Source organism: Chrysochloris asiatica, unplaced genomic scaffold (genome assembly GCF_000296735.1).
Source record: "Chrysochloris asiatica unplaced genomic scaffold, ChrAsi1.0 scaffold00159, whole genome shotgun sequence".
Classification (NCBI taxonomy): domain Eukaryota; kingdom Metazoa; phylum Chordata; class Mammalia; order Afrosoricida; family Chrysochloridae; genus Chrysochloris; species Chrysochloris asiatica.
Genome location: NW_006408677.1, coordinates 4,111,568 through 4,135,958, shown reverse-complemented (window position 1 = coordinate 4,135,958; position 24,391 = coordinate 4,111,568). Strand labels below are relative to the sequence as shown.

The 24,391-nt window shown below is 38.0% G+C and overlaps 1 protein-coding gene across 1 annotated transcript in view; it reads left to right on the top strand.

The window, feature by feature from the left end:
• TBC1D8B (TBC1 domain family, member 8B (with GRAM domain)) overlaps positions 1–24,391 on the top strand; it is a 156,083-nt gene that overhangs the window by 45,750 nt on the left and 85,942 nt on the right. Inside the window, exons 4-7 of the mRNA XM_006871052.1 lie at positions 118–343; positions 1,052–1,292; positions 5,951–6,158; positions 6,974–7,141. Coding sequence (XP_006871114.1) covers positions 118–343; positions 1,052–1,292; positions 5,951–6,158; positions 6,974–7,141 — 843 coding nt within the window. The remainder of the gene's footprint in view (positions 1–117; positions 344–1,051; positions 1,293–5,950; positions 6,159–6,973; positions 7,142–24,391) is intronic.

Below are 24,391 nucleotides of genomic sequence, written 5' to 3'. Positions count from 1 at the left end.
TACATATATATATATACCATTATAGAAATACACAATTGTATTTGATTATTTAAAATGAAATATTTTCAATACATTTCTGTTGGTAATGAGTTTTCAGCAAATATTTTTCTCCTTTAGGGATTAATTGCTGAAGAGGGAAAGCAATCTTTTGCAAAAGAAGATGATCCTGAGAAATTTCGAGAAGCTCTTCTGAAATTTGAAAAATGTTTTGGTTTACCAGAGCAGGAGAAGTTAGTGACGTACTACTCATGCAGTTATTGGAAAGGACGAGTTCCTTGTCAGGGCTGGCTCTATCTTAGCACCAACTTTCTGAGCTTCTATTCTTTTTTGTTGGGATCAGAAAGTAAGTGTTTTCTATTGTTCATCATGACATTGAACTTGTTTACTGACCTATCAACTCTGTGGTGGTGGTTGTTGCACATAAAGCAATGGGATCAATATTAAAAGTAATTAAATTGTACATTAAAAAGTTCACTTCATGTAGAGAGCCCTTCTAAGACTGCTTGTTTAGCATAGAAACCATTAAATATGTGCAGAAAGTATCTTGTATTTTATGGGAAGTGAATAAATATTGAATAGTGATGGTTATCTGGCATACAACTGCTTTCAGCCTCTTGTTCTAAACTGCCTAATTGCTTATATCCTTGTTTTAAATAAACTGCCCAATTATAATAGCCATAGTACTATAATGTTCAATATATAATAGTTTAGCCAAAAGAAGAATCAAGCAGTATTGTTTATAGTGCATATAGTTTTTGATCGGTGGTTATCAAAAAGTTATTTTCTGTGTAATTATGTAAAGAAGCAGATTTAAATGTCAATTCAGACTAGTTTTAAAAATGCCTTTTAAATTATTTCGAAGAATTACAAGTTATTACATATTTATGGCTGTGCTCTAACATTCTAACCAATCATGATCGCCAAGGTATTTTAGCCATTTGTAGCTTTTTTTTTTTTTTTTAGGTGATTAACCATTGTCCCAAAAGACCTGATTAATTAGCATGTATCAATAGAGAAAGTTAATCATACCTCTTTATTGCTCTATCTGCAGTAAAACTTGTTATATCCTGGGATGCAGTTTCAAAACTTGAAAAGACTTCCAATGTCATACTGACAGAGAGTATTCATGTGTGTTCCCATGGGGAGGATCACTACTTTTCAATGTTTTTGCACATTAACCAAACATACCTTCTTATGGAACAGCTGGCTAACTATGCTATAAAGAGAATTTTTGACAAGGAAACATTTGATAATGACCCAATCCTTGATGATCCTCTACAAATCACCAAAAGGTATCAAAGCTTAGTTAAATACATACTTTTATAGTTTGATCATAAGAATGATGGGCTTGAGTACCATTAAAATAATAACGATTCTTCGTGATGTGATAGTTTTTCTTTGGAGGTATTCATCCTCTGTGCATTTTCTGTATGCTTATTCAAATGCATTTCACAAATAATAATCCACTGTTCATGAAATGTAATCCTAAGAAATGCTAGAAGGTAAGTTTGGAATTTTTTCTGGAGATTCAGGTAAGATTTGCAGTGGAATATTATTAGAAATGTAAGGATATGTGTGTCTGTGTGTGTGTGTGTGTGTGTGTGTGTGTGTTTAGTCTAACTCTAAGTTTCTCTCTGAGTAGTTTAGATAGTTTCAGGTCTAAAATTTTTAAATATATTGTCATGTATTTTTAAAAAGAATTTACCCATGTTATTGTTACTAAGTGCCATTGAGTCCATTCCAACTCACAGAGACCCTGTATAGGGTTTCTGAGGAACAGCTGGTAACTTTTGAACCTCCGACCTTATGGTTCAAACCAACCTTGTGGTCCAGTGCTTATTCTACAGCATCACATCAGGACTCCAAAGCATTTACACAACACAATTTTTTATGAATTAGGCAAGTTAGTGTAGTGTCAGTGGATTATGGACTTTAGAATGAGTAGAGCAACTCTTGGACAAGTGATGATCTCTCAAGACCTTAGTTTCTCATCTGACATGTCTACCTCAGAGGGCACTTGTGAGGAATGAGTAATATAATATGTGTGCAAGCATGTTATAAAATATAAAGCAGTGAATAAGTGTTTAATCATTATTAGTGCCTATATCCTGGTGTGACGATGTAGGATAAAGCACTGGACCTCAAGGTCGGTTTGAACAGCAAGTTGGTGGTTCCAACTCACCAGCTGCTCCTTGGTAACTCTATGCAGGGTCACTATGAGTCAGAACCAACTTGATGGCATTTAATAGCAACAACAGTGCCTACATCAGAAGTATCTGTGTGATAGCTATTTGTTACTATAATTGGTTGGTTTTTCGAAACTGAACCGAATCCTTTGATCCTGTTCAGTATTCAAAATAGTTGCCTGAAATTAGCATTCCAAAGAGTAGAGGAACAGAAGAGGTTCTGTAAATAGTGAAACAGTTTCTGTCAAGGAGAAACAGTATAGGTGGTATGGGAAAGTACAAGAGGAAAGTACTCGGCTGCAATTCTATGGTTAAACCATCAAAAGTATTCTGGAGAGTTGTGTGATGACTATGTTGTTATTGTTAAGTGCTGTCGAGTCAGTTCCAATTCTTAGCAATCCTATATAGGGTTTCCAAGGAGCTAGCAGCCCAGTGTGGAGGAGTCCTGGCGTGGTGCTGTGGGTTAATGCTCTGGACTGCAAAGTCGGTTTGAATCGCAAGGTCGATGGTTCAAGCTTGCCAACTGCTCCTCAGAAACCCTACACAGGGTTGCTATGAGTTGTAATCGACTCCACGGCACTTAACAACAACAACAACCAAAATTATGTTCCAGTATACATGATCTATGGAGTCCTGATGTGGCTCTGTGGGCTAATGCGTCAGACTGCAAAGTCATTTGAACTGCAAGGTTGGTGGTTCAGGCTCACCAGCTGCTCCTTGGAAATCCTATACAGGGTCACTATGGGTCAAAATTGACTTGGTGAAACTTAACAACAACAACAATACATGATTTATAAATAAAATCTTATACTTGGTGTGGTGCTGTAGGAAAAGCACTAACTGCAAAGTTGGCAGTTCAAACCCTCCTTGGAAACCCTATATAGAGTTGCTGTGAGTCAGAACTAACTTGATGGCACTTAACTACAACAACAAAAACCTATGAAGATTAAGAATTCTGTTTTTGCAAAGTTCAGAAGGCAGGAAGGGGCAAGAAAGAACCCAGGGAGGAAGAAGGAAGAGTGGTGCTCAATGTTGAGGGGATTGCAGCCAATATCATGAAATAAAATGTGTATGTGTATAAGGTGTTGAACAGAAAGCTAATAATGCCCTGCAAACCGTCACCCAAACTACAATTTCTAAAAAGTCACAAATGATGTCTCCTTGTGACAGAATCCCTGAGTATTAGCATCCAGCAGAAGGAGGTTATGGGTGGGTCAGTGTGGGGCTGGGTAGAGGGGGTTAGAAATGTTACTTAGTGAAAATGTTGCTTCATTGAAAACCCAGGAGGCTAGGATTTGTATTCTTGGTTCTTTTATATGACCTTGGATAAGTCTCTTACCTATTTCGTGGTTTCATTTCTCCAACTACATAAAGAAATTTAAGATAGAGTAATGTCATTTCCTTTCTCCCAGATCCCTCAAGCATATTAATGTATTCACTCTACCCATAGTGTTTCTGTTTTCATTAATTCACCGAGAAGAGTGCCTACTATGTACCAAGTGCTAAATGTTAATCAAAGAGACCTAACCCCTTGTGAGCGTTACATTCAAGTGAGGGGAGGCAATGAGAGTAATTCAGATACAAGATACTTTTGGATTAAGTATCTGTCTGTACCCACTATTTTAACAATAAAACGTTTTATAAAAGTAAAAAATAATAAAATTTTGGCTTTTGTTATATTCCTAGCTGGACATTAGTTTTTTTATTTGTTCCTTGATTGGCCACAATAAACATATGATTAGAGTCTTTCTGAACCATTATTTTTCCATGTATTGAATAAATCTGGTGGCGTTGTAGAAGAAGCACTGGACTGTTAACCCCAGTCAGTAGTTCAAACCAACAGCTGCTCCACAGGAGAAAAATGAGGCTTTCCACTCCCATAAGGATTTATAGTCTCAGAAACCCTCTGAAGGGTCACTATGACTCTATGGGGCAGTTGTACTCTGCTCTGTTGTTGTTAAGTGTTGCCAAGTCAGTTCCGATTCATAGCGAGCCTGTATAGGGTTTCCGAGGAGCAGCTGGTGAACTTGAACCTCAAGGTTCAGTGGATTATCCTACAGCAGCACCACACCAGAACTCCACTCTAATCTAGAGGAATCAACTTGATGACAGTGGGCTGGGTTTGGTTTTGATTTTCAAGTCTGCCTTTAAATGAGATATATAGTAAATCAATTTTGTCTCTATGCATTTTCAAGCGAGCCTATTGAAAATCATTTGAATTCTTTTTTCTAGCACATTAGAAAGGATGTTTTTGGAGACTAATGATTCCAAATGACTTTTTCCTAAAATGGAATTTCTTTACTATTTCTGCTGTTTCTACAAGCATGTATTATTACTTCTATAATTTAAATAATTACAAAACCAAACTCACTGACAGTGAGTCAAATTTGACTAATAGCAACCCAATAGGGCAGGGTAGAACGGATCCATAGAGTTCCCTGGGCTGTAATCTTTAAGGAAGCTGACTGCCTGCCACATCTTTATCCTGCTGTGCAGCTGATGAGTTCAAGCCATTGACCTTTTGGTTAGCAGCCAAGTGTGTCAATAGGACTCCAATTCGAAGAATTACAGATGCATAATGACCACAGTTAAGTCTCATGTATGTCCTTCCAAGCTTTTTAGTGCATGGATTTTTAAATGTTTGCAAAAAACAAGAATGGGTGTAAACAACATGTACTCTTTTACAATCTGATTATTTTTACTTGCAATATTATGTAGTGTATCTCTTTGTATAAATGGGCCTTATCTTTTTGAACAATGTGAAATAACTCACCAAATTGTAATTTAAGTGAGGTTTGTATTGATCAGAAATGTTTTGAAAGACATGATGGAATATCACATATTCAAATAATATGTACAGGAAGGATGGCTTTAGATTTAACCTTGTTGAATTTTAGTGAGGACTTGCATAATCTGTATATTACCCAAGATGGCATTGCTGTTTAGCACATGTGTTTGTTGTTGTTAAGTGCATTCAAGTCAGTTCCAAACCATAGCAACTCTCTATGAGTTGAGCAGTTGGTGAGGAGCAGCTGGTGAGTTTGAACCACCAACCTTGCAGTTTAAATGGCTTTGCAGTCTGGTGTATTAACCCACAGCGCCATACCAGGACCCCTGCACACATGTGTTTAGTGCCCCTAACAATAGTACTGTTTTAAGCAGTTGCTTTTTTATTTGTATATTTATGTATCAGTCAATAAGTCATCTATATTTATCAACACTTACATTCTGTACCCAACACTGTGAAGCAGTGTTGTTATATCAAGCTTCTGTTTTGGGTATGTTTTGGGTATGTTTCACTTCATTTTAATTTTCTCTTTTATGGACTATTCCCTTCTGAACTTTGATGCCATATATTTTCATAACTTTATTTTATTGAATTGAATAATTCTGTTGATTTTCTGATAACCTGATAGGATAATTATTTTCTGCCAAAATTGGTTTTAGCCATATTCACATTTTATGAGGCTATAATAATAATCATAGTGACCTTCCAGCAAATTATCCCTTAGCAGATGGTTTTAAGATCAACGTCTTCTCTAACTTGTGTGCATTTTAACCTTAATAAAATGAAACTGGAAATAATAAGCAGAATGAATTTGTTAGGGATTGGCATGTTTCTTCCATTCTATAATTTGTTGAAGAGCATAGCATTTAATATTTAATCTATCTGGTTTACAATGCATTTAGATTAGTCAATGTAGGCGTCTATACACTAGAATTCATCATTTGAGGCCCTCCGTCTTTTCTTTTTTTTTCTGCAGAGGTCTGGAAAATCGGGCACACAGTGAGCAATTTAATGCTTTTTTTAGGCTGCCCAAAGAAGAGACTTTGAAAGAAGTACATGAATGTTTCTTATGGGTGCCATTTAGCCACTTCAATACTCATGGGAAAATGTGCATTTCAGAAAACTTTATCTGCTTTGCTAGCCAGGATGGCAATCTATGTAGTGTAATCATCCCATTACGAGAGGTAATATAAATTTGGTTATGTATCAGCATTTGGTTTAAAAATGTTATCATTCACAGGTTAAAACTATCTTTAATTCTCTAAATTACTAAAAATTCAATATGCAGTATCATTTTTGGTAACTTTAAAGTGACTTTTTAAGTTCAGTGCTTTTCTTCCAGGTAAGAGTACTAGCTTTTGAGATGTTCTTATCAAAAGTGACAGTAAAAACAAACAAACAAACAAAAAAAAAAACACTAACTTTGAAAACAAATTAAGTGCTAGAATGACCCACAATGGAAAAACACTAACTTTGAAAACAAATTAAGTGCTAGAATGACCCACAATGGAAAAACACTAACTTTGAAAACAAATTAAGTGCTAGAATGACCCACAATGGAATGTGATCGCTCATTTGTGCCATGAATATCAAAAGTCAGATGATCATATTTGATGGTCAAAAAGAATAGAATCAGTAACTTTTGTGTGGGTCAGAAACAAGTTGTCAGTATTATAGTTCTGAATTATAACTGTATGAGGGGGCTTCAAAAAAGTTATGGGGAAAATGGAATTAAAAAATAATGGTATTTTTCTATGAACATTTTGAAGCCCCCTCTATCATTTTTAAAAAGCTACGTGTTAGTTAAACCTTTCTATTGAAAAGAAAAATAACTTACACCGAGGTTACTTTTCTATCAGCAGTATAACTAGCATCCAAAACGTAGTACTTAACAGATCACAGACCAAAACTTTTAGCCACAAAACACTAGCCATTTTGCCTGAAGTTATCAGCAATAGGGGGAAAACTTGGTTCATTTATTTATGTTTTTTACCACCAGGTCTTAGCTATAGATAAGACAAATGATTCCAGCAAATCTGTCATCATTAGCATCAAAGGTAAAACAGCTTTTCGCTTCACTGAAGTTAACGACTTTGAACAACTGATAGCAAAACTCAGACTCAAGTGTGGGGCAACTTCAACTCAGTATCATGATATTAACACAGAGGTAATTTATATTGTACTTGAATTATTTGGGGGGGGGGGACTTGTTTAGTGTGGTTGATTCTTTCCTATTCATGCCTAGGTTTGAAACTAGAATTTAATATTTTGTAAGTCATCTCGTAGAACAGAAGTGAGAATTGAGGACTTTTATCACTTTTAGGATGCATACTTTTATTAAAAATTATTTTTGATTTTTTTTTACTACATTTGCTGCTTATCATACTACTCCTTGTATTTTCACATAATGTGGATTTTAGCAACTCAAGCTATATTTGAGAATTTATGGCCTTGAAAGAGTATTCTCTTATTGCAGAATGACAGCAATTTTAAATCAGTATCCATAACTTTTGTTTAATGTCTAGTTTTTTGTTGTTGTTGTTAAGTGCCATTGAGTCAATTCCAACTCATTGCGGCCCCAGATAGAGTTTCCAAGGAGCAACTGGTGAGTTTGAACTGCTGACTTTGTGATTCACAGTCCAGTGGTGGTCCAACAGCCTTATTTTTCATACACTGGCCCAAAGCAAAATAGGAGACTATCTATTTATGTAGTAAACTGTTGTTAAATGCTTAAAGTTGGTTCTGACTCCGTGACTCTAAGGGTTCCTGAGGAATGGCTGGTAGGTTTGAACCACACTGACTTAGCATTCCAGTGCTTATCCAGAAGTAAAATGTTAGAGCAAATATTCTTAGCAAAGGGTAGTTGAGAGCCTGATTTTGAAGTTAAATATGTCTTTCATTGAAATGTAGAACGTTAATTTCAATTCAAATGAATTTTTTTTTGTTAATGCCAAGGAGAACCCCATTTTTAATTGATGGATAAAGCATTAAATTGCAATCATTTGTATTTAAATTTAAATTTAATTTAATTTAAAATCCAAAGGAAAAAAATCAACAGAGGCTTTACTGGAGATATTATACTAAAAGGGTAGTAGTACATAGCCTTTTATCTCTCTATAGAAAAGTGGAACTGAAAATATTATGTTAAGTCAGCTATAATACAGTGCTGATAGGACTACCCCTTTGATAATTAAAAAAAAGCATAATGAAAATGTACAATTAAAATATATGTTCATATGTCATCTCATTTCCAAATACAGAATCTTCATCTTGGCCATCAAGTGTTTTTCATGCCCCAATTTTTTCTCTTCTAAAAGATTGTTGTTGTTGTCAGGTGCCATCGAGTCGGAATCGACTCATAGCGACCCCATGCACAGCAGAATGAAACAATGTCCGATCCTGGGCCAACCTCACTACTGCTGCCACACTTGACGCCATCAATGATTCCACCTGGCTGATCCATCTCGTTGGGGGTCTTCCTCTTTTTCTCTGACCCTCCACCTTACCCAGCAGGACATCCTTCTCCAGCGACTGTTCTCTCCGGACAATGTGTCCAAAGTTTGAGATTAAGTTGCCCTTTATTGCAATTGGTTTGATAGGAGGACTCAAGTAGAGTCTGATAGTTTTAGTACCTTCTCTCCCAATGCTCCCATATTCTTAACTTATACCACTCCCCCCTCCCCGAGTTCTATTACAGATTCAGTCTCTGTGTTAGATTCAGTGCTGTGCTTATCTTAACCTTTCCTCTTCAATTTATCTGCCTCTCCCAAACCTGCAGAACTGGAATTATTCCCTAAAAAATTTCATGTGCTTCTAGTAGTTTGGTATGCTCAGTAGTCAAGGAAGTATTTAGTTTCAAAGACTTTACCATCTTTCCAGATGCATCTCAAAGTTCTTAGGGTTTTTTTGATTTGCTTACCCACTTTTAGAGGTTTTTAAAAAGTTCTGTACAAAATACCAAGATCAGTATTTCTTGTTTGCTTATTAATTTAATTTTTTATATTGTCATAACATTCCAGTTTCACTTAAGATTTAGTTACATTATTTTCTAGCCATTTCTGAAAGAAAGGAAAAACTGCATTCCATGAATTTACCAAAGCTGGTGAATTTACAGAAACAACAACATATTTTTTGCTTTTTTTTTTTAACTTGGTTCTCAGATGACCAAGTCTAAATTAGAATACAGGAAGAGCTTCAGGAGGTTTTTCTTGTGAGTACAACAAAGATGTGGTACAAAGAACATAAGCTCCCAGAAGCAGCTGGGATTATGCGTTAGAATCTGATCTTTCAAAAATTTTAAATAGGTGACACTTAAAATTCTGCATATTTCATGAAGTTAAAACCCCGGTGCACATACAGATTTTGACAAATTTAAATCAATGGCTGGAAAACCGATTAGTCTTTTATTTTTATTGACATACATAATAAGAAATATCACTAGATGAGGAGATTTTTCTAAATTACTAAATGAAAACCACTGAGTTATTTTAGCCTATTTTTAAGGACAGTGACCTAAGATAGGGAAGCATGTTGAAGATCTTTTTCTTAATGTTCTTAAACTGCATTATAAATAAATCATAGGAGCTACAACATGTCAAGAAGTAAAAATTAACTTTTGGACTCACTTAGTCTTTGTTGTTGTTGTTAAGTGCCATCGAGTGGATTCTGACCCATAGCGACCCTGTACAGGGTTTCCGAGGGTGTAAATCTTTACGGGAGTAGAAAGTCTCATCTTTCTCCCGCGGAGAGGCTGGTAGTTTCGAACCGCTGACCTTAAGGTTCGCAGCCCAATTCATAACCACTACGCTACCAAAGCTCCTTTGGACTTAGTCTTTAGAAGAGCAAATATCTGCAGATTATCAAAGCCTCTATGTTGCTGCTGCTGTTGGATGCTGTCACATCAACTGTAGATTCACAGAAATGTTACAAGACAGAGCAGAACTCCCCATAGGGTATTCTTGGGCATAATGTTTACAGGGGAGCATTGATAGCATAGTGGTTATTTGTTGGGCTGCTACCCACAAGGTCAGCAGTTCCAATCCACCAGCTGCTCCAAGGGAGAATGAATTATAGCCTTGGAGACCCTGTAGCCTCGCAATCCTTATACAGGGTTACTATGAATCAGAACCCACTCGATGGTACACAACAGTCTTTAAAGGAGCAGATCACCAGGTCTCTCTTGTGCAGCTGTGGGTGGGTAGTAGCTGACCACTTAATCATTGTGCAACCAGGGCTCATATTCAGCACTGTCATAATTTCTAACTTTGTTAGAAGGAAATGGTGCCTTACCCTACACAGTAATGCAGATAAAAATAATAGGTTTACCCACATAGCTGGGTTTTGTTTGCCTTAATAAGAATAAAGCAAAACCAAGCCCCTGACATCAAGTCCTTTCCAACTCATAGTGACTCATTGGGTTTCTGAAACGATAAATCTTTATGGAAAAAGACAACTTTCTCCCACTGAATGACTGGTGGGTTTGAACAGCTGACTTTGTAGTTTCCAGTCTAACCCACAGGACCATAAAGTTATATAGTTCCTGTGATTATAATATAAATTGGAGCATGGTGGCTCTGGAGCATAAGCACTGGACTGCAAACCACAAGGTTTGAGCCCACTAGCCAATCCTTGAGAGAAAGATGAGGCTTTCTGCTCCCGTAAAGATTTATATCCAGCCTCGGAAACCCTTTACAGGGTTGCTATGTGTTGGAACTGACATGACAGCACTTAACAATACCATAGTATAAATTAGAAACATGTTTTAACTGTGGATATATTTGTTTCTAAGTTACAAAACCGGAAACTTTACGAAAAATAAAATTAGCACTCAATTTTGAATTATGGTCTATGAACTGGATCCCATTTTAGGATAGTGGTGATGGTAGTGTGCCGTGGAGTCACTTCTGACTCATAGCGACCCTATATAGGCTGTAAATCTTTATGGTAGCAGAAAGCCTCATCTTTCTCCCACGGAACAGCTGGTAGTTTCGAACTGCTGACTGACTTTGAGGTTCGCAGCCTGATTAATAACCACTACACTACCAGAGCTCCTTTTTAGGATAGGCCTCTAATATGGAGAGAAATTTTTTTTTTTCATTAATAGTTTTTAAAGTTTTTTATTTTACAGGTCATCTCTAATGTAAACCATCATTAATGATACTGCCTTTATGAAATATCTAATTTAAATTGAGTAGTTTGTAGAAACAGAGCCCTGGTGACACAAACAGTTAATTTCTTAGCTAGCAACTGAAAAGTTAGCAGTTTGAACTTACTCAGAGGCTGTATGGGAGACAGACCCATTGATCTGCTTCCATAAACATTTCAGCCAAGAACACCCTATATGGAAGTTATACTCAGTTAATTGGGATCACTGAGGTTCAAAAATGATCCCATGTTGTCATTAAGTAATATCAAGTTGTTTACAATTCATAATGTGTATAGGGTTTCAGAGGAGCGGCTGGTGAGCTTAAACTGCCAACTGTGTGGTTCGAACTGACAACTGTGCGGTTCGAACTGACCTTGCAGTTTAAACCAACCTTGTCCAGTTCTTTATCCTACAGTAACAGTTTGTTTAAAAAAGAAAAAAAAAAAAAAAAAAAGCTGTATATTAAGATATGTTCACCTTTGCTATGACTTTTTTTAACAGTTAGAAACCCTAGACTACAACTTAGAGCTAGTATAAAGTGTGAAAGACCAAATAAATCAGTCTAGAATACTTCTTAGAAAGTCAATAACTTATGTTGCTTTTTAGATGCGATTGGATTTGACTCTGCATTCCAAAAACAAAACAAAAACTCGTTGCTATCAAGTCATATCTGACTCATAGTGACGATATAGGACAGAGTAGAATTGTCCCAGTATTTACAAGGCTGTAAGTCTTTATTAAAGAAGCTTGCCTAATCTGGTTCTGACTCATAGTGACCCAATTACAACAGAACAAAACACCATCTGGTCCTGCGCCATTCTCACAATTTCTGCTACCACGATGCCAGTCTCAGTGGGGGCTCCCTCTTTTTCACTAACACCCCCACTCTACCAAGCATGGTATCCTACTCCAGGAACTGATTCATCCTGATAACATGTCTGAAGTATGAGAGACAGAGTCTGACCATCTTGGCTACTAAGGAGCATTCTGGTTGTACTTTCTTTCTTCCAACAAAGATCTGTTTGTTCTTCTGGCAGTCCATGGTACTTTTAATATTCTTCTCCAAAACCACAACTCAAATGCATCAATTCTTCTACGGTCTTCCTTATTCATAGTCTAATTTTCACATGCACGTGAAGCTATTGAAAATACCATGGCTTGGGTCAGGTGCACCTTAGTCCTCAAACTGACATCTTTGCTCTTGAACACTTTAAAAGAGGTCTTGTGCAGCAGATTTGCCTAATGCAATACATAGTTTGATTTCTTGACTATTACTTCCATGAGTGTTGATGGTGGATGTAAGCAAAATGAAGTCTTTGACAATGTCAGTGTTTTCTCCATTTACCGTATTGTTATTTATTGCTCCAGTGGTAAGAATTTTTGTTTTCTTTACATTGAGGTGCAACCCATACTGAAGGCTGTGGTCTCTGATTTCATCAGTAAGTATTTTAAGTCCTTTTCACTTTCAGCAAGCAAGGTTGTATTCTACAGATTGCATAATGAGTCTTCCTCCAATCCTGATGCCACGTTCTTCTTCATGTAATCCAGTTTCTCTGATTTTTTGCTCAGCATACAGATTGTATAAATATGGTGAAAGAATACATCCATGGCACATACCTTTCCTGATTTTAAACCAGTTAAACCCTTGTTCTGTTCAAACAACTGCCTCTTGGTCTATGTACAGGTTTCTCATGAACACAATTAGTGTTCTGGAATACTCATTTTCCACAATGTTGTCCATAGGTTGTCATGATCCGCCCAGTCAAAACCCTTTGCATAGTCAGTAAAGCACAGTTACACATCTTTCTGGTATTCTCTGCTTTCAGCCAAGATCCATCGGACATCAGCATTGTTATCCTTTGTTCCACATCCTCATCTGTCCAGCTTGTACCTTTAGCAGTTCTTGTCAATGTATTGTTGCATCTGTGTGTGAATTGTCTTTAGCAAAACTTACTTTCATGGTATATTACTGATATTATTTGATGATTTCTGCATTCCATTGGGTCACCTCTCTTTGGAATGGGCACAAAGATGGTTCTCTTTCAGTTGGTTGGCCAGGTAGCTGTCTTCTAAAATTCTTGGCATAGATGAGTGAGTGCTTCCAGTACCCGATCAGTTTGTTGAAATATTTCTAATTGTTTTCCATCTATTCCTGGAGCCTTGTTTTTAGTCAATGTCTTCATGCACCTTGGACTTCTTCCTTCAGTATCATTGGCTCTTTTTTTTAAAATGTTTTATTGTGAATTATATGATAGTTTACATGGGAGAACTTTAGTTTTACATTCATTCCATTTTATATCATCTCATTGCCATGGTTCCAATCCCCTCCATGCATCCTCAACTACCCAAAGGGTATATCCCAGAAACCCGCCCCCTACACTTCCCCCTCCTCCCTCCAGTTGTCGGCCCACAGTCCCTTTCCCTCTCTGGGTCCAAAGTCCCCAGTCGCTTCATCACTCCACGTCATCATCTCTGTCTCTATCTCAGGCATCTCTGTTTCTCTGGGTAGGATCCCGCTCTCGGCTCTTCTCCGTTGATGGTCCCAGAGGCCTCTGCTCCTATCCTGGAGAATTAATCACTCCCTTCCCTGTTACAAAACTTCCACTCCTGCATTTCCAACCCTCACAATTCATCCTGATAAGCATTATTCACTGCAGTATCACGAGTTACCCATCTGTATCTCCTTTCATCAGCTCCGCCCAGACAGATTGAATAGTACCTACTGGAGATTCTGCCTTCTGCCATGCTCCCTAGCACCAGGTTCCCTCTTGAAAGCTTGTAAGCCAGTCACTTCTTGCCTTTGTAGTCTCCCCCTCCCCATTTGAGTATCCAATGTCCAGGCTGCCCTTCTCTGTCCACTCTGTGTGTGGGGGTGTGTGTGAATGATTCTTGCTGTGAGGATTTGTTCCCTCTTTTGAGTTGCTGCTCCATAGGTATAAGTCAAGTTCATCAGACTGTATCAGCTCACTTTTTTTTTTTCCCCCCACTTCTTTCCTCTCCTGGTTGAGCTCCTATCATCCAGTCATCCGGTCCAGGTCACGTGGGTATCATCTGCAAGTGTGGACGCTCCTGTGCATATGTCCTCTCTTCCCGTCAGCCGGTAGCTCCACTCTCCTCTCGAGTCTTCCGTGGCCACGCCACTGACTCTGGACCCAAGAGTCCCCAGGCCTCTTCACATTGCTTGCCAACCAGGTCCCCAACTGGGTCCACAGAAGTCCACTGAACATTGTAGGGCTTAGTTTGCCGCTTCATTGCTGCTTTTACCCCACTTTCCCCCATCGGTGATGTGTGTGGTCACCAATCAGAGCGTGCATTTCCGTTGAGTCTTAGTCTTGGAAGGGGTTTGCGTTGAGAGGACCTGGCCACTTGCCTTGATGTTTTCCAGGGAAGCGATTTGTTTGTTCTTGTAGTAACAGTCCATCTGCCTCCATTTTTCCTGCAGGTCTTTCTTTCAGGAGCTATCTTTTATTCTTCTGGCCGCTCCAGGCTGGTCTGCTCATCCTTTCAAGTGGAGATCTCTCATCTCTGGAGATCTGGATGTGGTTCCGGTTCCTACCTGTAGTTTTATATATTGCAAAGGCTCCGCAAGAAGCCTCGTTCACTGGGTACGCTGTAGCCCCATTTTAGGTATTCCAGTCAGTCATAGGCAGAAGTCGGACTTAACAAGTCTTCTAGTGTGGTGTTTCTGACTATTCCTTTCTCTCCCTCTCCAGTGTCTACTCTGAACTGCCTAGTTAGGAAAGCACCGGAAATCGAACCTATCATTGACTCTTGATCATATGCTACCTCATGAAATGTTTGAACATTGACCCTTTCTTTTTGCTACAGTGACTTTGTGTTTTCCTTCCATCTTCTATTGATGCTTTTTGCATCGTTCAATATTTTTGCCAAGAGAGTCCTTCAATACTGCAAGTTGAGGCTTGAATTTTTTCTTCGGTGCTCTCAGCTTGAGAAATGCTGGAGTCTGTTGTTCCCTTTCATTTTCTAACTCCAGGTCTTTGCACATTTTATTATAACATTTGACTTTTGTCTTCTTGAGCTGCTCTTTGAAATATTCTCTTCGGTTCTTTTGCTTCCTCATTTCTTCCATTTGCTTTAGCCTCTGTACCGTGAAGAGCAAGTCTCAGAGCCTCGTCTGACATTTATTTTGGTCTTTTCTTTCTTCCTTGTCTTCTTAATGACCTTTTACTTTCATCCTATATGATCTTGATGTCATCCCACAATTCCCCTGGTCTTCTATCATTAGTATCTATTGCATGAATTATTCTCTTAAGATTGTCTTTAAATTCAGGTAGGATATGTTCCAGGTCTTATGTTGGCTCTCATGGGCTTGTTTCAATTTTCTTCAGCTTCAACCTGAACTTGCATATGAGCAATTGATGGTTTGTTCTACAGTCTGCCCTTGGCCTTGTTTTGACTGATAATAAGGAACTTTTCCACTGTTTCTTTGCACAGATGTAGTCAATTTGATTTATGCATTCCATCTGGTGAAATCACATGTATAGTCATCTCTTATGTTGTTTTTAAAAAGTATTTGCGGCTACCAAATGTGGTTCCCAAATTTATCCCAGTCACAATTGTGAGCTCCCAACTAAATGAATAGACAGAATAGGCATAATCATTAAGTAAAAATCCTTCATTCCCACCCCCCCAAAATGGTTCAGAATTGTAAGCTGTTTCTTAGATAACATATTCTTTGAATATGTTCATGTGATTTTATGAATACTAAATACTAGCACTTAAGAGATAATTGTGATCATGTGTACAAACTTATGTTCAGGGTTTCGTCACTCAAGAGGTGATTTTTATTTCTCATCTTGGATACTTCTCCTGTAGTTTGGATATACTACTAATAGAGAAACTTGTGCCTCATTCATATAGTTTAAACTAAGGGAATGTACCTTGCTTGAGGGCCAGACTACAAATCTTCATTTTTCCAATCTGTATCATAAAAACATTCCTCTTTAAAATTGTCAAGTTTAACCTTTTTTTGTAAAGTTGTTTAGTGCTATCAAGTCAGTTCCGACTCATAGCAACCCTGTACAGCATTTCCGAGGAGCAGCTGGTGGGTTTGAACTGCCGACCTTGTGGTTCGTAGTCCAGTGCTTATCCTACAGTGCCACATCAGGAGTAGGTGATATTAAAACAAGCAGGTAGGGACCTATACTTTGGGGCCTATAAATAATTAATTTTTCTTTCATCAACTTCTACCCTACTCTTATATTCAGTCACTGATTTTAATACGACTTTCTAACTTTCCCTGGATCTTAAAACAAGGGTTTCAAGGGATCGTCTTAGTGGACCTTTTAAAACACCCTTAATGATAACTCCAGACCTCTGGTATAGTTATAATCCACAGAAACTGAGTAACTGCTATATTATAAAAGTAACATTTTGAGGATTATAAAATTCACATGGAAATAGATGAGAACGAGAGTAACCAAAACAGTAATCAAAAAGAACAAGCTTGAATGATTCATGCTGTTATTTCGCAATGTTTTATACAACTGCAATAATAAGACAAGTGTGATAATGATGTAAGGATAAACTAAGAGTAGACATAGAGGTCAATAGAATATAATTAAGAGTCCGTAAGTGCTCCCTTGGAGTACTGGTGTGGCACTGTGGGTTAATACGCCAAACTGCAAAGTTGTTTGAACTGCAAGGTTGGTGGTTCAAACTCACCAGTTGCTCCTTGGAAACCCTTTACAGGGCTACTATGGGTTAGAACCAACTTGATGGTACTTAATAACAACAGCAAAGTGCTCCCTTCAATGTATGGTCTCTTGATTTATTTTTTTTTTCATTCGCACAAAGGTGCTATGGCATTACAATGGAGGAAAGAATAATCTTTTCCACAAGTGGTTCTGGTACAATTGGATGTCCACATACAAAAAAGAATGAAGTTGAACCCCTTCCTTACACCACATAGAAAAGTTAACTCAAAGTGGGTCTGAATGTAATGTCGGAGCTAAAAATGTATAAAGCTCTTAGAGAAAACATTGTAAATCTTCATGACCTTGAATTAAGCAATTGTTTCATAGAAATGATGGTAACAGCACAAGTGACAAAAGAAAACAGTAGGTAAATTGGATTACATCAAAATTTAAAACTTTTGTGCTGCAAATGATACCATCAATAAAGTGAAAACACTCGTGGGATAGAAAAAAATATTTTAAGTCATGTATCTGATAAGGGACTTTGATCCAGAGTATCTACAAAAATTCCTTGTTGGTTAAGTGTCGTCGAGTTGATTCTGACTCATAGTGACCCTGTATTAGGGTTTCTGAGGAGCAGGTGAATTTGAACTGCTGACTTTGTGGTTCACAGTACCGTGCTGATCCTACAGCACCACACTAGGCGTCCCTAAAGAACTCCTACAACTCAATAATAAAACTCTCCCCAAACTCTCAATCAATTCCAACTGATAGCAACCCTACAGGACAGTGTAGGACTGTCCCAGAGGATCCCCAAGACTGTAAATCTTACAGAAATAGACTGCCACAGTTTTCTGCCATAGAGTGGATTGTGGGTTCAAACTGCTGACCAGTTGGCAGTCAAGAACTTGACCATTACACCACCAGGGTTCTTATAAAACTCGTGCAGTTCAAATAAACTGATTCAAAAATGGTCAGAGTTTGAATGCACATTTCTTCAAAAAAATATGGAAAATAACAACCCACTGCTGCCAAGTCGATTTCCACTCATAGCAGCCTTTTGGGGCAGAGTAGACCTGCTCCACAGGGTCTCTTAGACTGTCCATCTTTATGGGAACAGACAGCCTTAGCAGTCTCCTGCAGAAAAGCTGGTGGATTTGAACCACAGACTTTGGGTTAGCAACCCCACATTTAACCCACTGCTCACCAGGATGCTTTGAAAATATCAGCAAATGCATGAAAAGATGTTCCACATCCTTACTCATTAGGGAAATGCAAATCAAAACGACAGATAACCATTTCACACCCACCAGGGTGACTCTAATGAAAAAAACAACAACAGTATCAAGTGTTGATTAGAATGATGAGAAATCAAAACCCTCATACATTGCTGGTGGGCCTATAAAGTAGTACAGCTTAGTAGTTTCTGAAAACGTTGAACAGAGTTACCTTATATGACCCAGCTTTCGACTCCTAGATATCGACCCAAGTGAACTGAAAACATATGTTCTCATAAATAACTTACACGTGGATATACTTAGCAGCATTGTTTACAATGACCAAAAATGGTAACTCCAATGTGTATCATCTGCTAGGGCTTGGACAATGGGGAACGAGGAGAGACTGCAAATAGGTAGGGGTTTTTTGGGGAGGTGATAAAAATATCTTAAGCTTAGATTATGGTGATAGTTGCACAATTCTATAAATATACTAAAATCATTTAATTGTATTCTTTAAAGGCTATTTCTGCCTCATGAAAAGATGTTAAAAATAAACTAAAGGTTTTTTGGAAGGGGGAAACCTTTGTCAACACTGTTCACTTAAATACTTTTGGCATACATGAAATTCACCCCATAGTTAAGCTTTATTAAGGATGTTAATAAAGGTTCATCAAAGCTGATCTCAAGAAAACCATCAAGTTAATGATTTGGAATTTTACTTCCCTTGTTATTGTTAGCTGCCGTTCCAATTCATAGCCACCCTGTATAGAGTTTCCCAGGAGTGGCTGGTGGGTTTGAACCACCAATCTTCCAGTTAGCAGTTCTAGTGCTTATCCTACAGTTCCACACCAGATGCATTCCTATTGAGACTGTAGAAGTTCTTATAATTTGTTCTTTTCGATCTTAAAAGATTCTAATACAACTAGCAATTTTAAGTGTCTCCTAACATCATGATGGAGTCGTGGTGTGGCACTGTGGGTTAATGCACTGGACTGCAAAATCGGTTTGAACCTCTAGGTCGGTGGTTCGAGCTCACCGGCCACTCCTCAGAAACCCTATGTAGGGTTACTATGGGTCGGAACTGACTTGATGGCACTTAACAATAACATCTTGATAAATGGAGAAAATTTTGAAGCTGTCACAAACAACACCCATGGAAGCAGCAGTCAAGAAATCAGCTGCACAAGACCTCTCTTAAGTGGTCAAGAGCAATGATATCAGTTTGAGGACTAAGGTAAGCCTGACCCAAGCCATGGTATTTTCAATAGCCTCATATGCATGTGAAAGTTGGACAATGAATAAGGAAGGCCATAGAAGAATTGATGCGTTTGAGTTATGGTGTTGGAGAAAACTATTGAAAGAAAGTACCATGGACTGCCAGAAGAACAGGCAAATCTGTGTTGGAAGAAGTACAGCCAGAATGCTCCTTGGAAGAAGCCAGGATGGTAACACTTTGTCTCTCATACTTCAGACATATTATCAGAAGGGACCAGCTCCTGGAGAAGGACATTATGCTTGGTAAAGTGGAGGGTCAGCGTAAAAGAGGAACTCCACCAACAAGAGGATTGATACATTGGCAGCAGCAATGGGCTCAAGCATAACAATTTTGAGGATGGCACAAGACTGGGCAGTATTTCATTCTGTTGTGCATAGGGTTGCTATGAGTTGGAACTGACTCGACGGCTCCTAGCAACAACATTATTGTAACTGCTTTCACATAAATTATTAATTCCATATTTCTGTGATATTAATGTCCTCATTTTGTGTAATAGGAAGCATAGGCTCAAAGAAAGTAATTTACGGAAATTACAGATAGAAAATGACAAAAATTGATTAGATTTCAGCTTTCTCAGTTACAATCACATACTTCTACCTCTTTAAATTCCCAAATCTGTTTAGCAATAGATTTGATAATCTCTTGGGTTATGTTTATAACTAATATAATCTGTCAATGGAAATTATATTTAACTCTCAATATAATCTTACTCAGATAGCACCGTACTTCCATCCTGTATTCGGTCAACAGTTGTAACAATTGTTAACAGTATGGAGTAAGAAGAAAGACCACCAGAATGAGAATTAAGAGGCCAAATTCTAGACACAACAGTTATTGAAAATCCCCCAATATGGGTAAATTGCTTAATCTCTCTGTGTATCATATACTTTATCTATAAATTGGTTACGAATCGTGCTGCGAACCTTAAGGTCAGCGGTTCGAAACTACCAGCTGCTCCGCGGGAGAAAGATGAGGCTTTCTACTCCCGTAAAGATTTACACCCTCGGAAACCCTGTACAGGGTCGCTATGGGTCGGAACCGACTCGACGGCACTTACAACAACAACAACAACATAAATTGAAAGGATGAAGCAAAATCATGCATGTTTTTCTTTTTGTGTATGTGTTTTTTGTTTTTTTTTACTTTGTACTTCTCAAGATATTCTCTGTTGATATATCTTGAGCTGAGTGGATTCCAAGAGTATTTTCATCTATGTCTCAGAAAGCTAACACTTCCCAAATCTAAAATTATTCTTGATCTTTAAGGCTAGCAGAAAATCTTGTTCTACAGTTTTGATGTTTCTTTGTTCTATAGTTTTGATGGTCCCTATGTAAACACTTACTTACTTTGTCATGGTTTATCTACAGTCTACATTCTAATTCCCAGATTTTGGTCTTCAGTTCAGACCTCTTTCCTGAGTTCCAGACACGTATTTAACAGCCCTAGTGGTATTGGGTGTTAAATGTTGGGCTGTTAATTGAAAGGTCAGCAGTTTGAACCCACCAGCTGCTCCACTGGTGAAAGATGAGGCAGTCTACTTCTGTAACAATGTACAACCTCGGAAAACCTGAGGTGCAGTTCTGTTCTGTGCTACAGGGTTATTATGAGTTGGAATCAACTTAGCAACAGTGGGTTTGGTTTTTTGCTATACATATCCTCTTAAATGTCCCCAAAGTACTTCAGATTCAGCTTGCCTAAAAACGGAGTCTTTCCCTCCTGTCCCTTCTTCCTGTTTTCTCTAAACTGATTAATGTTATCAACCTCAGGTTAATAGTTATCACTATGCAACCAGTCTTCCTCTCCTCATCCCACTCCTGATAAGTCACTGTTACTGTTGTTAGATGTTATTGAGTCCATTCTGACTCACAGACAACAGAACAAAACACTGCCTGGTTCTGTGCCATCATCACAATTATTGTGATGTTTGAGCCCATTGTTGTAGCCACTGTGTCAATCCCTCTTTGTCACTGACCCTCTACCAAGCATGATGTCTGTTTCCAGGGACTGGTCCCTCCTGATAATATGCCCAAAGAACATGAAGTCTTTCCATCCTTGCTTTTAAGGAACATTCTGGCCGTACTTCTCCAAAACAGATTTGTTTATTCTTCTGGCAGTCCATGGTATATTTGATATTCTTCAATGCCATAATTCAAATGCATCAAAAATTCTCTCAGATCCTTTCCGTTCATTCCATACCCTCATTATGTATGTCTGTAGATACCTCCTTAATAGGTCCTTAACAAATCAGTTTTCTTCCCTTTGATTCTAGAGTGGTAATTCTAAAACATAAATCTGATCATGTTACTTCTCTACTTAAAATTATGAATGACCTCTTTATTCTTACCAAATCACCTACAGGGTAACATTCTATCGTCATACCCTATAATACCCTTCCAATCTGACCCTGCTTATTTATCCAACTTTATCTCTTGCCATATACATTGCCAATCTGGAACTACTTTTACAAAAACCAAACCCACTGCCATCGAGTCAGTTCCGACTCATAGTAACTCTACTTTAAGGTTCCCCCAAATCCTTTATCATTGCATCCATAAGTATCTTGGTACATTCTCTTCCATCTATTAGGAATGTTTTTTCTCCATTTTCAGCATGTTAAACACTCATCTTTAAAGATCCATCTCAAATATATTTTCTGTAAAACCTGACAATATCCACCCATCTGTCCTCAGTAAAAGTTACCACTTTCTCTCTGTGACAACACTGTATTATAGCATTTGTGGAGTGTATTATTATTTATCATTCGCCTTTCTTTTTCCTTATTTGTCTTTTTAATTTTATAGAATTACCTTGGATACAAGTATAGTAGATACTCTAGATGTTTCAGTGTTGTTGAATAAATAAGAGATGATTTTTCTACAGATGTAAATGTTGTTACCAGCAATGTCCAAGGAAGCAGCAGTCTAGAAATTTAAAAAATGAGTAATCTACTCCTCATTTATGAAATCTCTTATCTGGCATTTTACATTTATGACAATAGTAAAAAAAAAATCTGACTTTTGTGAATTAATGATGTACATTTGGCAGTAACAAATACTGAGTGGTAAGGTGAGAGTAGCATTGGTTGTGATGTATAAGGTTATGTGTCAAGTTGTCTGGGCTGTGATTCTGACTGGTTTGCCAGTTATGTCATAATGTAATTTGGCAGCTATATAATGACGTGATTTGACAGTTACAATGATGTAATTTTCTAGTTATATGATCATTTAATTAGCAGTTATGTAATGATGTAACTTGGCAGTTATACCATCATTTAATCATTTAATACAATGATATGAAAGCACAGTGGCTCTAGAGGCTAAGCACTGGACTGCAAACCACAAGATTGGTGATTTAAGCCCACCAACGGTTCCATAAGAGAAAGATGAGGCTTTCTGCTCCCACAAAGATTTGCAGCCTTGGAAACTCTACGAGTCGGAACCAAGTCGACGGCACTTAACGGCAACTATAATATAATTTGGGAGTCATATTAATGATGTGGAGTCCTGGTACGGTGCTGTGGGATAATGTGCTGGATTGCAAAGTTGATTTGAACCACAGGGTCAGTGGTTCAAGGACACCAGATGCTCCTTGGAAGCCCTATATAGGGTCACTGTGGGTCAGAACTGACTCGACAGCACTTATTCTCCATTTTGTGATCTGATGCAGTCATCCTACATTTTTGCATAACACCAATTTGTGCGCCACAACCTGGTCTTTGGAACTTAACCATGTTAAGATTGGCAATTTGAACCCACCAGTTGCTCTGCAGGAGAAAGATGATGCAATCTGTTTCTGTAAAGATTTACAGCTTTGGTAACCCTATTGGGGGTGGGGGGAGGGGTAGAGTTCTATGCTGTCCTACAAGGACAGTATGAGTTGTAGATGGCAGTGGTTTTGGATCCAAGCCAGGTGTTTTTAATCGCATGTGAAAACTGGATTAAGGAAGGCTGAAAAAGAATTGATGCATTTGAATTATGGTGAAGATTACCGAATATATCACAGACATTCAGAAGAACAAATCAGTCTTGTTACTTACAAGAATTTGCCTTGCTTACTTTGGACGTGTCATCAGGAGCAGGAGTAAACTATCCCTAGAAAAGAACATCTTGTTTAGTGACGTACAAGGTCAGCAACAACAGGGGACCATCAGAAGGTGGATTGACACAATAACCACACCTGTGGCCTCCAGCATACCAAAGGTTTTGAAGATGGTGCAGACCAGGCAACTTTTTATTCTGTTACCCATGAAACTGTTGAGTCAAAGCCAACTCAGTGACAACAAACAACAGCAACTTAAAAAATATCTCGACTGACGCATATTTTTATTTCATATAAACCACCCTTTTGGATTGTACAATTCACTGATTTTTAAATAGATTTTCTAGGTTGTATGCCCATCACCATAAATCAATTTTAGAACTGTTTTATTTCCCCAATAAGATTCCTTATACATGGTATTATTCGCTGTCTGTGCTATACCTCCTAGCCGCCCTGTTGTTGTTACTTGCTGTTGAGTCAATTCTAACTCATGACCCTAGATGACAATGTAGAACTGCCCATAGACTGTAATCTGTACAGGAGCAAATTGCCAGGTCTTTTCTCCCATTGAGTCTCTGGTGGGTTTGTGAATCTCCTGCCTCTGGTTAGCAGCCAAGCACTTAACCATTGCTCCATCAGGACTCCTTCCCCCGGCCCTAGGCAACCACTACACTGCTTTCTGTCTATAATATAATTTGGCTTTTTATGGATATCTGCTATAAATGGGATCACACTATATGTAGTCTGTTGTGCTCAGTTTTCACTGAGCATAATGATTTTTGAGGTTCATTCATTTCATTGGCATGTACCCATAGTTTGTTCCTTTTTATTGCTGAGTAGTATTCCTTCGTAAGGATATACACCACATTTTTTATCCATTCATCAGTTGATAGTTATTAGGCTGTTTCCAGTTTGGGGCAATTATGAATAATGCTGTCAGGAACATATGTTTGTAAGGATTTGTGTGGATGTATGTTTTCATTTTTCTTGGGTAGTGAAGAGGACTTGAAACATTTACTTATGAAGATCAAAGAGCACAGCCTTCGATATGGATTACATCTCAATGTCAAAAAAAAAAATC